Source organism: Vipera ursinii, assembly GCF_947247035.1.
Source record: "Vipera ursinii genome assembly, chromosome: 13".
NCBI lineage: Eukaryota > Metazoa > Chordata > Lepidosauria > Squamata > Viperidae > Vipera > Vipera ursinii.
Window position 1 is genome coordinate 7276476 of NC_139526.1, and position 17804 is coordinate 7294279.

The 17804-nt window shown below is 40.6% G+C and overlaps 1 protein-coding gene across 4 annotated transcripts in view; it reads right to left on the reverse strand.

Moving 5' to 3' along the window:
- The window catches only part of RBFOX1 (RNA binding fox-1 homolog 1), a 494862-nt gene that overhangs the window by 19985 nt on the left and 457073 nt on the right, over positions 1 to 17804 (reverse strand). The window contains exon 12 of one of the 4 annotated variants that reach the window (XM_083373023.1): positions 8958 to 9010. The exons of the other annotated variants lie outside the window; for them this stretch is intronic. Coding sequence (XP_083229149.1) covers positions 8958 to 9010 — 53 coding nt within the window. The remainder of the gene's footprint in view (positions 1 to 8957; positions 9011 to 17804) is intronic. 4 annotated transcript variants of the gene reach the window in all.

The window sequence follows — 17804 nt, forward strand, 5'->3', positions numbered from 1 at the left end:
CCTATAATCTGTTGAAAACTATTGAGGAATGTGCAAAAATCCTCTTGGGAAAATGTTACAATGGGCCATGAAACTTTCTGAGCCTTTCTCAAATCAGATATTTTGCTAGAGAAGGAAAGGCTGAATTTCCCTTCAATTTCGAGATTTCATTCAATTCCTTCACCTAAATGAAGTGGACAAATCATGCAGGCATGACGTCCAGTTTATATGGACATGCCTTGCTTAAGACAAGCAGGGAATGGTAATCAGGTGGTGCTTTGAAAGGGATGGTTCTTCTCTTAACAGCAGCCAGCATCAAATCTGTCACACAACAATCCTTCTATGGAAAAATATCTTTCCAAAGAACCAACCCATAAATGTTACCAAAGAGCATGCATCATGTTCCTCTCAATTGATGAGTAGCCCCTCCTTTTTTTCCTCCTCAGGGTGACCTCTACCTTCTGAATATGACACTTTTATTATGATTAATAAATTTCATTTCCACCAAGGAAAAAAGGACAGTGTCAGTTTCTTTTTAAATGCTAATTTCAAAACACACCTTTACATGTTACGAAAATTGAGAAGTTCAAAAGCTGAGTCTTCTGCATGCAGATGCTACCTGCAGCACAAGTCCCATTGTTAGATGGGAACAAGGAAACCCATGGGCTACTGAGTTTCTTTTGTCATAATTTCTTTCAACAAGACTCCACTGGATTCCAATTTTTATAACTTCTCCTTATACATTAAGATATACAAACACGGACTCTGCATTTCGGTTGACCCATGATATGGATGAGGAACAGCAAAAAGCATAAAGAAATTATTCTGCAATATCAGACGTTATTCTAGAACCTGTTCTCGTTAAAATTGTAATTATCTTGCTCCACAGAATTCAAAATGTTAGATTTATAGCCTAAAGGAGGTTACAATGGAGATAGACCATCTTCTACAATCTGGTCCCTTTGGGTGCTTTCTAAATCTCAGACCTATAACTCCACCCATTTTTATAAAATTTGGGATAGATAGTCTCAAAACATCTGGAGAACATCAGACATTTTAGAGGCAGTTGTGTCTGATCATTCACAAACCTCAGAAACTTACCTACTAGGATAGGCACAAAGGCTCAGAAATTCAATTGCCAGTTTTAGAATCCTGGCCTAAAGTAACAACTTTCAGTCTTTCTTCTATGCTAGCTTATCTTCTTGGCACTGATACAATTAGGGTGGGATTTGAGTACTGAGCATCATGTCTTGTCAGTCATGTCCCTCACAACTAAACCACCCAAATAATGTTTTTGGGAAGCCAGAGGGAATGTTGCAAATGGCAATCATATGTCCACAACTACTGTATTTTCAGGTGTATAAGACGACTCAGCATATAAGACGACCCCCGACTTTTGAGAAGATTTTCAAGATTTTTCATCTTATACGCCGGAAAATACTTACATGCCAGTTGCCAAGTGTCCGACACAAGCCCGATTCAGCCCCGTCTGATGCAGATGGTGCAAAGCCTCCCTTTTGAAGCCCAAAGGGGCTTTTCCTTCCACCCACCCATTTGAGAGCACATTTTCAGATGGAGCAGCCGCGTGTCTGGAGCCAAGGCCCGCCCAGGAGGTGGTCAGCCAGGTGGGCTCGGAAGACGCGCTGGAGAGCCGGGTTTGGGGCGGCCATGCCGAGGCTAGCTGGCAAGGGCCACTGCGTGGTCTGTGGGCAAGAGGGGTGCCAGGCCCGCCAGAAGTCCCCGGACGTTCCTGGAACAGCCTGGCGGCAGGTGGGCGCTCCCTCCCCGACCTGCTGGGGAGCGTCTCCCAAAGCACAGCATCTGGCGGCCGGGAGTCCGTCGGCCTGGTTGCTGGCGAGCTGGCCCGCGGCTGGGGCCGGGGCGCAGGAACCGGTAGCCGGGTGCGGGTGGGGGAAAGGAAAGCCGGGCGCGGGCTTCTGCAGCTGGTTGCGAGGCCGGATCACCAGTGTCTGCCGGATCACCAGTGAGTGGTCTCGAGGCCCCGCTGAATGTTGGGCCTGCTGGGCCCAACATGCCGCCCCCTCTACCCAGGTTCCTCCTTCAGGGGTAGAAGACAACTGCCGGGAGAGATAGTGGATAGCAGGGTGCGCTCTGCTTATGCTCAGATGCCGCTTGGGTGAGGGGGAGGGGCTTCCTGCAGCTCCCGGGGTCTGGCATTTGCAAGGGGGAGGGGAAGGGGCTTAGAGGCTCTTGGGGGTGGGAAGGGAGAGTCACGTTGGAGGGGGGACTGGACTAAGGAGGCTTGAAGTTACTTTGCACGAACAGGGACGCTCGATTGATTTATGTACTATTTTCCGGCGTATAAGACGACTGGGTGTATAAGACGACCCCCCAACTTTTGAGAAGATTTTCATGGGTTAGAAAGTCGTCTTATACGCCAGAAAATATGGTATTGCAAGTGCAAACCAGTTGCCACGTGCCCAAATCTTTATGAAATGATGGTACAATGCTGGGATGGCCAGAACTTTGAGGACTCATTGTATCACTTGTTCATTGCCACTGTAACTTTGATCACTGAACAAATGTTGTTAACCAAGGACTGCCGTTAATTTTGATTCCTGCACCATGCAGGGAGTTGACCTATATTTCTAAGAATGATGATATTTTCTCCCTTCTGGAGACAATTATTTTGATACAAAAGAATATTGCAGGAACCTTCTCTAGAGCATACAATAATGACAAAATAAATATCTAACCAGTTCTCGCATTCATTGGCTCTGACTAAGGGAAAACGTGAATATCTTACTTGGATGAATGATGAGGCCCAGTTTAAATAAAAAAAAAGAATTAAGGATGTGCAAGACCCTTAGATTACTTCTCTAAGATTACTATCCTATCCATGGGGAGTTTCAGTGGTCTCAAAAGAGGTAATAAAACCCTCCACAGTTTTCCAGGAAATTCTGTTCCTGAATTGGGTGCTATTTGCACATCTTTAAAAACTTTCCACTCCAAATGAAGAGAGACAGTCTCTCTCTCTATTTTTTTTTAAATCCCATTTATATCCCGCCCTTCTCCAAAGACTCAGGGCGGCTTACAATCTAAGAAGCACAAATCAATGTGCTTAGCAATAGCCTTCATTCACGCTGCCCAACCAGAAACTGTGATTTACTGCTTTGGATGACATCTGCATTCTTTATTTTATTTTATTTTATTTCTATATCCTGGAAACTTTTTCAGCTAGTGAGAAACGCCGCAGAAATACTTGAGTGCACCGGTGAGCATCTGCAAGCACGCACACACACACAGAAAGAGAAAAACACATCCACAGATGTACAAGCACACATACTGCCACTTCATTATCAGCGGCAGATTGGAAAGCAACTCCCTCTATTTACAAATTACAGAAGGCGGCTTGCCGTAATCTTGTCAAGTTGTCACATTTGACTAGCCATGTGAACTGACCTAGAACTCTGACTGCTGCAAAAGGCAAGCTGTCAAAGAGATAATGACAAAAGATGCAAGAGAGGCTTGCCAGGGCTTCACACAGGGTGAAAGAAAGGGATTAATAAAACTTCAACTGTGCGAGAGAAAAGGATAATCCCGGTTTTACCCTTCAACTAACCTGCCATGGCTTTCAAAGAAGTCAAGTCCCATGTAAGTCATCTGCCTCTATAGTGATAAAAAAGGAGTGCCACAAAAAAGGGAGAGCTGAATTTATCAAGGAGATTAATTCTGCATCTTGCTATAGTATATGCCAATCTGTCTGGACCAAGATGTTTACGTCTCCATTGGTACACAACAGCTATAAAGGTTGCCAAGATTCAACTCAATTCAAGGTCAGAGACTGATGGGGTAGGTGAATTTTGATAGCCAATCGGTAGAGGTAGTCCTCAACTTACAACAGTTCATTTATTGACTGTTTGAAGTTACAACGGCACTGGAAAAAAATGACTCGGGACCAGTTTTCACCCTTACAACTGCTGCAGCATCCTCAGGATCAAAATCCAGTCGCTTGGCAAATGAATCATCTTTATAATGCTTGCAGTGTCCTGGGATCACGGGATCCCCTTTTGTGACCTTCTGACAAGCAAAGTCATCAGGGGACCCAGATTCATTTAACAACTGTGTTAGTAACTTAACAACTGTGGTGGTTCACTTAACAACTGGGGCAAGAAAGGTTGTAAAACGGGGCAAAACCCACTTAACAAATCTGGCAAAGGTGCTTTTTCTAGAGGCAACTGGACTTTCTTGTTTTTCTTTGAAGATGTTTCGCTTCCCATCTAAGAAGCTTCTTCAGCTCTGAAGATGCTTCTTGGAGGAGAAGTGAAATGACTTCAGGGAGAAACAAAGAAACTCCAGTTGCCTCTAGAAAAAGCAGCTTTGGGAGAAATATCTATTTAAATAATACATTCAAGAACATTTTAATGTTAGCTTTGAAAAAAACAAACAAGAAAGTCCAGTTACCTCTAGAAAAACCACCTTTGTGACAATCATGACCTGGATGACTGAGAATCTCCATGGTCACTTAACAAATGCCTCACTTGGCAACAGAAATGTTGGACTCAATTGCCATTGTAAGTTGAGGACTACCTGTATTCCCAACTGGTAGACAGAAGGGATCCAAGAACAGGCTCTATCATTAGGAAGAGCAACTTGACTGTACTTAATCCTAAATTAATCCTTATTCCTTATATTAGGCAACCTTCATCCTTTCAGCTACAGTACTGTTTCTCCACCTCATCAAGTTTAAGACGTATGAACTTCAACTCCCATAATCCCCCAGCCAGCATGTTGGCTGGGGAATTCTGGGAGCTGAAGTCCATGCACTTAAAAACTGCTAAGGTTGAGAAACACTGAGTAAGAATGATTGTTTCAGAGTTAGAATGGTATAAGTGGCTCCAAATTATCTTTAGTAGCAAAATGTCTTAGCCATCTGGTAAATAGGGAGGGAATTTTCAAGAAAAGTAAGGGAGGTAAGAAAAAAAAATCAAGAAAACAACCCACATATTTAGTTCTCGTTTTTTGATGAAAGAATTTGCACACACAATCACACGTACACACAACCCTGTTTCGATTTTTGTGGCAGCAGGACAAGTGAAAGGTTGAGAAAAAACATCAATGCTGTATCTTCCCTTTCAGAATATTGGTTGGATTATTCCTTTTTTTTTAATAGAGTGAGTTTTACAGCATATTACAATGCTACAAAACTACCAAACTTAAAAGGTGTGCTTGTGTGTGTGTGTGTGTGTGTGTGTGTGTTTATCAAAGCCTTTGGAGACTTTGAAAAAGAACTGCCAAACCCACAAATAGGAACATAGAAGGAATGTATGCTGACTGAGGCAGCCTTGAAGAGCTTGGTCCTGAGTACATTTTATTTGATTTCTATGGTAACATAAATGATATATTTCTGTCTTGCTAACATGCTCCAATTCCTCCAAGAATTTGTTTTCCCTCACAGTTCCAACAAGTCAAGGGTGGAGGTTTTGCAGTTCTTTTTACCTAATAAATTCATTCAGCATGGTGTACCAAGGACTGGAAAAGTTTGCAAAACAGCAGCCTATGGATTTTTGCAGTAATGACATTACTTTGTAAATAGTAATTTTATCCATCCTTCATTTAAGTGCAATCTGCAGTCCTAAAGCTGAATACAGCCTTTGGTTTAGTTTTACTAAAGATGAATAAATAGATCTCCATTTATGGATCCACTAAACAGGACAGATTCCTCTTGCTCCTCCTCCTCCTGCTCCTCTTCCTCATCTACATAAATATTCACCAGCCTGAGGAAAAATAGCAGCTGCATTTAGTTTTTGAACTATATAAGGAGGGCAAAGAGGTGCCTGGCTGAGCAATTCTGGGAGTTGAAGTCCACAAGTCATAAAGGGCCAACTTTGAAGACTCCTGCCTTATATTATACAAATGATATAAAGTTCTATCATTCTTTCATCTCTGCAAACTCAATCTGGTATTGTTACCCTGAAATTTCTCATCATTGAGTAATGGAAAGAGAATCTAACAACTTAAATTTTAACCACAACTGCTGTTGGTTTGGGATGACAGTCCTGAACTGACCATTTTTAAAACCTCTTTAGACAATCCTTTTCACAAATTCTCTTCTGGTTTTAAAGATGAGGGTTTACTTACTTTGTGAGTACATAATTATAATACTGATAATTGGGCACAATTTTGCAAATGCAAATTTTTACAATGGATGTTTAGGCCTGAATTTATTGCATAAATAGATATTTTGGGATCTTCATGTTCAACAAATTCTATCCATCTATTTATGACACTATCTATTTTCTACATAATTGATTGTAACATCCCCAAACCACCACATTCCTTTTGTTGCAAGATCTAGAATTGGTATAGATTCTGCAGTAGTTGGATAAAAATCCGGAGGACCCACAATATCCATGGCTCCTCAATTATCATCTGCTATTCCATCTCTTTCCAAAAACAGATCTTTTCAGATTCAGAAGTTTTAGTGTCCAAAGGGACAAGAATGGACTTGGATCAGCTTTCCTTCTTAAAGGTCAGAGTACTTCACAGTCTCAGAAGTCAAAATCTAAGGCAACCCATGAGCCCATGGATGCTAGGCTGATAGCTTAGAATAAGATGCTTTAGAAATTCATTAAAATGCCTGATTCATCCAGTTGAGGTTGCCCTGATTACCATTCTCTGTGGCACCATCCTACATTAATCTCATTATGGGTGGGAAAAAATACACCGGCATTAAAGCAAGTTCCATAATTGCTTTATATATACTCATGACATTACCTTTATCTGGTACTATTATGCTCCTTTCTGCACCTAATGTATGATTGATTTTTTTTTACTTCTTATAGGTCCATGGGAGACACGCCCTTGCACTGATTGATTGTCCTCACTGTCTTAATATTGTCTTAATTTGGGGCTAGGTATTAGAACATGGGATTGCTGCTGCGGTCCTCTTTGTAATGTCGAGCACACTAACCCCCCCCCCCCCTAAGTAGGTCAGGGAAGTCATAAATTCTGTTGCTTTAGCTCTCCAGTGACACAGCTGGGAAAATTTCAGTAGCTGCATTGAACTTTTCTACCTAAGTTTGATTTTAGCCAAGAAGCCATCCCATTTTTCACCCTGACCTTATTATTATTTTTTTTCTAAATCTGAACATCTTAGTTCATAACAAACCACCCAACTCCAGACATGTAACATTATCATCTTATCCATCTTAATTGTTACAATTTCTACAGCTTGGATGGCCTACAAAAGTCAGTGGCTGAACTCTTTCCCCTGGAGCAAATTTATGGGGAAAATGGGTATGTCTTTGATTTATTCTAATGGCTTCTCTCTTCTTTTGCAGGATGATGAACTAGAGGCCCATCCACTGGTGGCAAATTTCATCAACCACAAACCCTGGTTGAAGCTAAAAGAAGGTGGAACTCAACAACAAGTGCAAGATAAAAGGGTCTCCCATCCCCATTCTAATGTACACATGTAGAGGTTCTGAAGTTCGAACTGTTATACATTGTACAGGCTCAGTAAGAAAAAAGTAATCATCCTCTAGTCTGTGTGTTTCTGCTGGTGGAAAGGACATTCAGTCCTACAGTCCAGGAACACAGCTGTCTTAGGAGTCTTCCATAATTTGTGGTGGTTTCTCCAATCAACACTGAGAAAATTAGTGCTTATGTGTTTTACAATTTCTACAGCCTTTTGGACTATGCCTTAGTCCAGGGGTTGGACTAGAAGACCTTAAAGGTCCCTTCCAGCCCTTCCAACTCTGTTATTCTATTATTCTCCAGTGAAATGGAGGAGACATGGCTTTTTACTTTTTTTTAAAAAAAAAGAAGGCAATTTTTGTGAAATACAATTTTGTACTTATTTAGGCACAAGGCAGCCAGGGGATGAGTGTAAATACCTGTGTTTCATAGGACTTTCCACCAGCCTTGCAGCCTGCAGCCTGCTGATAGGAAACAGGCTTTTTTTTCCCAGAGGAGAATTTGAAGACTTCTCAGAGGCCAGTTTTCAGCACAAAATTAGCAGAAATGGCTAATTCTGTGGCTAACAGAATTGCATGAATGGAAGTCTTCATAATTTCTTTTTTAAAAAATTGGTAGGAACTCCCCCCCCCGCGCACTTTCATTAGCGGCTGTATGTATTAGTGCTAACTACTCTGTTCTAAGTATGTGTCAAATTGCAATGATTGCATAATGACCAAATTTGCATTGGGAAGTTATAGACAGAAACCCAGCCTTTCCTACTCCTACTTGCATTGCAATATTGTGCACAAAGACCCATGTCACGTGGTTTGCACAACAGAATTGCCATTCATGTTTTGGTGTGAGCTGCCCCATGGCTATCAATATATGTCAGTTGTTTAAGAGATATAGTCACATAGGATCCAATCTGGGTCAGCTACTAGAATCACATGTTTTGTCTTCCAAGCTTCCAGACTTGTGCTGGAGCCTCCTTCAGGGAACTTCTGTCTAGCAAAAGTTGCTAGAGAGAAGTTAGAGAGCTAGAAAGAATTCCCTGAAGGTGGGCTCCAGTGTGAGTCCAGAAATTTGGAAAAGTAAATCTCTGGTTCCGGTGACCGACCCAGATTGGATCCTGCAACATTATCCTGGGACTTGTATATTTGTGTTCATCCGTGAGCTATAATCACATTCAATATAACTGGGATATTTTTAATTTCACAATTAACTTCTTTTGCAGTCAGTTTGCTGTCTCTCTCTTCCTTCCCCATCCTTCCTCATTGCTGACCAGATTATTATTTCTTTTCCATGAAACCTCAGAATAAACAGCTCCTTTCCTCCCTTATGTAATTGTGAAACAAAACATCAACGTCAGCAGAACACGCTAATGCATTTTCAGCCCCAAAGCCTGGAGGCTTTGAGTTAACACCCGAATGAAACTATTTCAAAGATTTATCTCTGGGGTTTTACTAGGTTTTTTTTCCTCTAGTGACTAACTGCAGCATGTGTAAAAGGATATTGAGACTCAGATGGATGCATCAAGAAGTATCAATGATTGTTACCTGCCGAGGTGTTACAAGAAATTTCATCGGTTGCAACGAAGACGAATTGATTTCTGCAAGAGAAGATAAGATTCACAATACTGCTTGCTGACTGGGAAATGGGTTTGATGCCAATTGATTTTGTTTACAGGAGGGTTAAAAGGGATGGAAGCATTTCCTTCTAATGAAGGTAGAGAGGAGCTTCATTGGCAAAGCTCAATAACTCAAGAATATCTAAATTGCTAAGAGAGACATAAGGGTGACTCTGGAATATATGCACAATTCTAGCCTGAAAACTCCCAGTTTAAGGAAACCAAGGATCTTATGATAAATTATAATTCAGATGTTTCCTTTTTGTAAATGAAGGAACATTTGTATCCACTAAAGCAAAGCTGTGCTAATTTTAAAAGGAACCTAACAAAACCAAAAAAAAAAGGTGGGAGTAATAAAACACTGAAAGCAAAATCTTGCGGTCTTTCGTATTTCTAAAACAGATACAAATGTGTTTTGTGGATAAAATTTTTACAAAGCATTTTATGGCCCCACATATCCTTATAACACCATTATTATGAAACTGCAGCACGGATATTGATCTTAAATCATCACTTGCCAAATTCATTGGTTCTGCCTTTTAAACGAGGGTTGCGAAGGAGGCAGCTATTTTTTTTAAGCTATCTTTTTTTTAAAAAAAAAGAACAGAAAAAGAGGAAGGGAAGGAGGAATTATGATGATTATTAATCATTAACCATTATTATGTGATCACATCTCCGTTCTGGACCATCATGCCTCATCATTTCCTCATGCAATCATTCCAGTGGAAGGCTGGCAGAAGTGACATGTATTCAGTGAAAGGCGCACCATGCACAACAGCCTGGGAACCCCCAGCAAGCAGCACTGAAATGTACGGCAGATGTGCAGCAGTGGGAGAGACAGGGCTGAGGTGACAGAGGGCACACGGCCTTGGTCCCAAACCTCTGCCACACACTAGCTGATCTCGTGCTCTGTCCAAGCAGTCTCCACGGCAGGCAAACACACAAATTGGGCACTTGGTATTTGTCTGCCACCAAGGTCCTCCAAAGCAACTTAGACAATGAAACAAGTTATAATAGGAACCCTCCTTCCCAACCGTCCACCCATCCACATCCTATGCTCCCATTAAAAACAAGGAGATGTTTCTGGTTGTATGCTATGGGTTAAGATGATGGTAATTTCATCATGTGGACATCTTGTTTGAGATGAGAAGACTCAAATTTTGCAGTTTCTATTGGACTAGGAAAGGAAGACCAAGGGAACACTTCCTGCCAGATTTCTGAGATAATAATTAATAATAATAATAATAATAATAATAATAATAATAATAATAATAATAATGATGATGATGATGATGATGATGATAATGTTGGAAGGGACCTTGGAGGTCATCTAGTCCAAACCCCTGCTAAGGCAGGAAACCCTATACCAATTCAGACAAATGCCTGTCCAGTCTCTATATGACACCAGACTTGATTTCTACTACCAGTTCATTGTTTCATTGACAAATATTCATTCATTGACTCATTCATTCATTGACTCATTCATTCATTGACTCATTCTGTGTGTCTAATCACACTTGGCCAAATAAAGTATTCATTTCAATTCAATTTGTTGAGTTATTCACTGATTAATTCATACATTCATTCAATTTATATGGCCACCCATCCCCAAGTGGCTAACAATGTTTGAAGTATAAAAAGACAAACACACACACACACACACACACACACACACACACACACATCTAAAACAGCGGTCCTCGTAAAAACAGTTCTATCAATAACAATTAAGATAACCAAAGCATAGGCTCAACCCCACCTGCTGAACACCAGGCCTGGTAATATAACCAAAGTGTTTAAGGCCTTACGGAATAATTTCCGACAATGATTTCCCGGAATTGACGTTGCCAGCTTATTCCTTTTAAGATGCTCTAATTACTTTGTATGGAACTGGTGCGTAAACTCTTGGTGTCAGCCAACATCTGGGGAGAGAACTTTAGGACCAGTGGGAAGGATCATGTCAAATAAATGGGCAGGGATAAACATTTCCCTGTTGAGGGACATGCATATAGTGTTTCAAGTGGTTTAAGCTTGATTTAAGCATCACACATAAGAGTGGATGTGTTTCTCTACTATTTGTTGTTGTTAGTTGCGAAGTCGTGTCCGACCCATCGCAACCCTATGGATAATGTTCCTCCAGGCCTTCCTGTCCTCTACCATCTTCTGGAGTCCATCTAGGCTCACGCCTACTGCTTCAGTGACTCCATCCAGCCACCTCATTCTCCGTCGTCCCCTTCTTCTATTGCCCTCAATCTTTCCCAGCATTAGGCTTTTCTCCAGTGAGTCCTTCCTTCTCATTAGGAAGGGGTTCTCTACTATAAAGAGGCAATATATCACTCCACTAAAATGGTTCCAGTGATGTTAGACAATTTGGTAGGTGGAGAACCAGTTTTAGGGATGACAATATGCCCACCCTTAACATAAACCAAAGAGTTTCAGCTTGCAGACCATCATAGGAAATGATGAGTTCTCCATCACTGGAAGTCTTCACGCAGAGTCTGGCTCTGCATTCTTAAGCCCTTTGTGGAGATTGCAAATGCATATACTTGAATTCCCCAGCAGCTTATTATTATTTTTTTTAATGTTGGCTAGCATCGCACTTCTCCAACAAGCTTTTCAGTGCATACAGAAAAGGGGAAGGGGAGAGGGGCCATTTCCTATACTTGGCAGACAAAGGTCATTACTTGCCCCAAGTCAACTTGAGATAGAGGAACCAAGTCAAATAATATGTAGAAAACCTGTACTGCTTGAGGTGTGGACCTCAAGGCATTATGGACGAACTCACTCAATGATCATAATTACAATTTTGCTGGGTATAAGAAAGACAGCTTGATGTGTTAGTTAAGGCATTCAAGTTAGAAGCTGAGAAACCATGAGTTCTACTCTCACTTTGGGTGCAAAGCCAGCTGGTTGCCTTGGGCCAGTTACTTCCTCTCAGTGCTAGAAAGAAGTCAATGGCAAACCACTTCTGAAAAAAATACCTTGCCAAAAGAACTTCGGGGACTTGTTCAGGCAGTCTCCGAGAACCGGACATGATTGAATAGAAGAAAAAAAAGGGTGATAAGCTGGAGTCCAACTTCAGTGAATATTCCTTATCCAGATCAATAAAATGGAGAAGACCTGTAGTATTTGAGGTGTGGACCCCGAGGTGCTATGAATGAACTTGCTCAATGATAATTATTACAATTGTGGTAGATATAAGTTAAGAAAGATACAGTTTGGCGTGGTGGTTAAGGCATCAGGCTAGAAACCGGGAGACTGTGAGTTCTAGTCTCGCTTTAGTCCCAAAGCCAGTTGAGTGACTGAGAATTGGACACAACTGAGTGGAAGGGGAAAAAAAGATATAAGTTGGAGTCCAACCTCAGTGAACATTTCCTTACATTTTTCAAATGCAATAGATGAGAATTTTCAAATCAGAGGGTGTTTGAAAGACAATCAAACATATCTCTCATAATTGGCTCTGTCCCAGTTTGACAGCTTAGCCAGCTGAAACTGATATCAAACCAAGGGCTTTTTCATATACTTCTCTTACTCATTAAAAAAAAATCCATTTTATCCTATGTAGCTAGAATATCTCAAAGTGTTTAATGATTCCAGTCAACATATAAGATCTTAGCTAGGATTTGATTTCTAACAAATTAACATAAGCCAGAACTCTAATTCAGGCTTCCAGAATTTCCTGGGATTTTGTTTGGGACTGATAAAGTTGAAAGAAAAAGGAAATTTAGGAAATAACTGGTCTGAAATGGGTTACAGCTGGCCATATGTTACAGAAGCCATGAATGTAATTAATCACTCGTGCGTAGACAACTATTCCATACTACGCAAGTTGTGCATCCACAAATAGTGAACATCTAATTGTGTAGCAAGTAGCAATCTGGAAGAGAAACCTCTCTCAAATCTGTATTCTTTGAGTTGCTAGTTATCCAATATAACTTCATAGTCACATGGATGGATAATGGACCACCCAGAAAATATTTTTGTTTAAATATTCAAATTTATCTTCAATAGCAGAAAAGCTGTTAGCTTTTGGTGGAGGTTTACTCATAGGAGGAATCTACTGTATATATGATCAAATATGTATGTATTTGGGTCTGAGTATGATCAGTCTTCAACTAAATCTGATTTAATGCAAAGCTACATTTCTATCCTAAGTGCTTTACTCCCATGATTTTACTACTTCTCAGCTGCACTCACAATTACAGTTTGATGGCAACTTTTGGAAACATTGTAGATATTGCACTGAAGGCTTTGCAGAAGGGGACTATATATATAGCCCTTGATTGCAGGTTGTACATTTCAGCTTTGTATTTCAGTTCAGCTTGTAAATATATTAGAATACAGAATTATTTCAAAGCAGTAAGATCTTCCTTGTCACACAATGAGATTTACCATAAAACACGAGCATGGTAGGTTTATGTGTACAGCAACATGGAAGCTGTTGACGTTATGAGAAGGTTGTAAGTGCTTGTTTCAGTTTTGTTCCATGGCTGGTGAATTAAACCATTCATTTCTACCTCTTCTGGATTAATTGACATGGAAAGCAACCGTCAGGACGCTAGCTTCTAGCAAGTCACGATATGCATGCTCCAGAGAGAAAAGGCACACTGCCATTGGCTTTGTACTTTGGTTTCTTTTAAAAAGATGATTAGAAAATAAATGTTCATAATTCAGATTTGACCTTAGGTTTTTGAAAAATCTAAAATGGATATGGGAAATTGTAGCCCTCCTGAAGCTGCTGTACAATTTCCAGCATTGTTCACCTCGGCAAGTTAGCAGCATCTGAAGGACCATAGGCTTTCACGGATCTTCAAAATGATGCTTGAAAATGGTGCACAGAATTAAGCAGGGAGATTCAGGCTACCTTAACTGAATACAGTAGGGGAACAGTCATAGGAACCAATCTCAATCAATCCCAGACCTACTAAGCAGTAAGCAGCGACAGAATTTCTCAAATTGCAGAGTTTCCAAGCCCCCTGTTATTTAAATCTCTATGGTGAAGATGCAAAATTGAACATGCTTAGAATCAACTGGACTGTAACAGAATTTGAAGGTCTATGGAGATTCTCAGTCATCCAGGTCATGGTTGTCCGAAAGGTGCTTTTTTTCAAAAGGCAACTGGCCTTTCTCTGTTTTTCCTTGAAGACGTTTCACTTTTCCATTCTGATTCAGTTAGAACTGAAGAAGCTTCTTGGATGAGAAGCGGCATTTCTTCAGGGAAAAACAGATGAAGTCCAGGTGCCTTTTGAAAAGGCATCTTTGGGAGAATCTGAAAGCTGATGCTAATCAGGTGTAGATGTTGTTATTCAATTCACCAGAGAAGCAGCTCAGGTAGGCAACCCTAAGTAACATGGAAAAGGGAAGTGATCCTCCATAAACAGTAACATTGCCTTCTGCAATTAAACACATGCCACAGATGTGGCATTCCTGCTGTTTTCAACTGTAGTGGAAAGCTGCCTGGAAGGTGTTTGTAGGCCCTTCTAATTAACACAAAAGATTCTCTATTATTGGGTTAGGGAAAGATTTCCCACTGCACCACGCAAAATATCTTTCAAAATCAGAAAGTCTTTTTTTTCACTTGACATGCCCCCATCTAATTTACAGCTGGGACCTATTAAAAAGAGCGGTGGAGATAAATGAAAGGGAACAGATAGAAGTATAACTATGGAATTTACTGGAAATAAAAATGTTAGGTGATTCTATTTTATTCATTTCAACAACAAAAAAGCTCTCAATCTTTCTGAATTTTCTTTCAAAGAGTACCCATATAACATGCATTGGTCAAGTCAGCTCATACCATATTTCTTGGTAATCTTAATAAAAAGGGGTTGGCCATCCCTGTAAGATCACATCTTCCTTTCAGCGGGGGAAAATGCACTTTCTAAGAGGTAGGTAATCTTCATGGAAGAAGCAGGAGAAAAATAGTATTTGCTATCAAATGAGGTGGACAGGACTTGACCCAACTTTATTTGGCACATTACATTGATGAGATTTCATAGGTAGTCATCTCCAGTTCTCTTCTAATTAAGATTTCAGTGACCAGCGGCCTGTAAGGGAGATGTTACTAACATCTGGAGTTTGGAAAAACTGATGTTACTTCAAGTCAGTCCTATATGGAGTTTATATATCTTCCAAACAAGCTAGAGACCATAAAATCATAAGGCTGGGAGGGACCTTGGAGGTTTCTTGTGCAGGAGACGTTATATCCTCCTGGTCAAATAGTTGTCCAATCTACAGTATTTTTGAAAATCTTCTGCAATGGAGCACCCACAACTCCAGGAAGCAAGCTATTCTACTAACTGTTCCCACCATCAGAATTTTTTTCTTACTTCTAGGTTGTATCTCTTTTCAATGATCTTCCACCCATTACTTCTTGTATACTTCAAAATAATTTAGGAACGGCATGGATGACCACCTTTCTTCTACTGGCTTCTTCTGGGGAGCCATTGGCAGGGGCAGGATGGGGCTTTGCTTGTTTGCACAGCCCATTTTCTGGTATGCCGTGGACTGGGAGTTGGGGACCCCTCTCTACAAGAAGCCGGGGAGTTTGAGGATACTAGGCAAGATCTTAGCACTGCACTTTTCTGGACAGAGAGCTTTGATGTTGTTCCTGGGAATTGTTGGAGATACTCTTTGATCTTAGGAATCACAAATGGTCCTATCATCCCTAGAACCACTTTGACCTTTAAAAATGTCTTCCAGTATACTCCTATTAAAACTGCCTTACCCACCTCCTCTGAACTTAAGGTTATTTCTTCTTCTGCCCAACACTTTCTCTCTTTCTTTTCGTCAGTCTCAAATCCTCATCATCATGTTTGAGAAGACTCATTTGGAGGTGCAACATAGGATTTGATGCTGGCCTTCTCAACTAACCAACATAAATATACCAACTAGCCTCAAAATGGTACAGTTTTGCTTTTCAATTTATCAGGCCTGGACTGAAGGGGTTTTAGCTTTTTAAATATTGTTTTAACTGTTGGGCTTAATTAATTTAATTTATTTTAATTTTATATTATCTTTTATATTGTATTTTATGCTGCCCTGTAAACCGCCCTGAGTCCTTCGGGAATAGGGCGGTATAGAAATCTAATTAAATAAATAAATAAAATAAATAAATTTTTAAATGAAGGACGTCAGTGATTAATGGTTCAAAGAAATAAAGATGGAGGTGGCATGGATAATTTATTGCACAGCCAATGAGAGATGGATGAATTTCTGGTGCACAGCAATGAGAAACAGTTGTGCTCCTGCCACTTCAGAAAATTTCAGACTATATGCCCAGGAATGTCTTCAGACTTTTGATATCTGTCTTACACTATATCTTATCTTGGGAATATAACCTTTCTGGGCATGTTTAGTCTTGTGCTAACACACGGCTGAACAGTCATAACAAAATGAGTGCAGCATCTGAAGACGATCCCAGGACACAACCTCATGCAAACAATGTTGATGTTGGCTGGATGCCCTAGGTAACATACAAAAGGCAATGGGTATTCACAATTGTTTGAATATGTTGAGGAACTGGCTGAGTTTATACATGAAATATTGCTGAAATAGCAGAATCATTGCTTAAAGGGGGAAAAACAATTTTTGAATGAATGTTTGTGGGTCTAACTATATCATGGTCTGTCTGAACAAAATGTCTACTTTGCTTCCCCACCCCTTATTTTTCATTAAATATTTAAACAAGTGGGACCAGGTCTCTGTTGTGGTGGCAATTCAATGGGCTATAGAGGAGTCAGGGTGCCTTTGAATAAACAATGATTTGTCACCCCAGATCCATAAGGATGATGCAGGGCATACATTTTCTGTGAACAATTCTGTTAAATTAAGTTACGGTGTTATAGTCTGAAACATTCCCTTTATTACTACAAATTCTCTGTTAGTACCTAGCTTACTGGGGTTCTCAGCTATAATTGACAGAGACTATTTTTTTCTGAAAATTTCCTGCCCTTACTAGCTTCCAGTTCTTTATCTCAGTCTTGGATCCTCTACAACAGCGACCCCAAACGTTTGGGCAGCAGGGACCAATTCCATGGAGACAGGTTTTTCCATGGACTGGAGGAGACATAGTTTCGTGTGCTGCCTGCATCCCATGGAAGGGACGCTATGCTTGTTTGTGCTGATCCATGGACCAGGGATTGGGGACCCCTCTCTAGAAGAAGCCAGGGAGTTTGAGGATACTGGGCAAGATCTTAGCCCTGCACTTTTCTGGACAGAGAGGTTTGATGTTCCTGGGATCTGTTGGAGAGACTCTCTGATCTTAGGAATCACAACTGCTCCTAACATCCCTAGAGCCACTTTGACCTTTCTTTCAACATCATCTCTAGTTCTTCCTTCTGGCCTTGGACCTTCTTCAGCTTCTCATATTACTGATGTTGCTGTCACGTGGCACCACTATATCTATCTCTACTGCTGCCTTATCTACTTCGTTATCTGGTGATGGCTAGTACCTGCCTGGATATGAATGTCCCACAGGATTGTAACCTTTGCCCTCTTATTCTCCACAACCTTCTATGGGATGTGTGTGTGTGTGTGTGTGTGTCTGTGTTTGTCTCTGTGTGTCTGTGTCTGTGTATGATGGCAGCCCAAATTTAGTAAAGGTGTACAGATTGACTCCAATCCAGTTCATAGGGTTGGTTTGCTTGGGTTCTAGGCCACTGGATCCAATCTGAATCAATTTTGAAAAAGGAAAAAAAACCACCAAACCCCAAATTGATTCAGTTGTCCAAGATCCCTTCCAAATGAGGCACTGAATGTGATGAAATTATTTGAT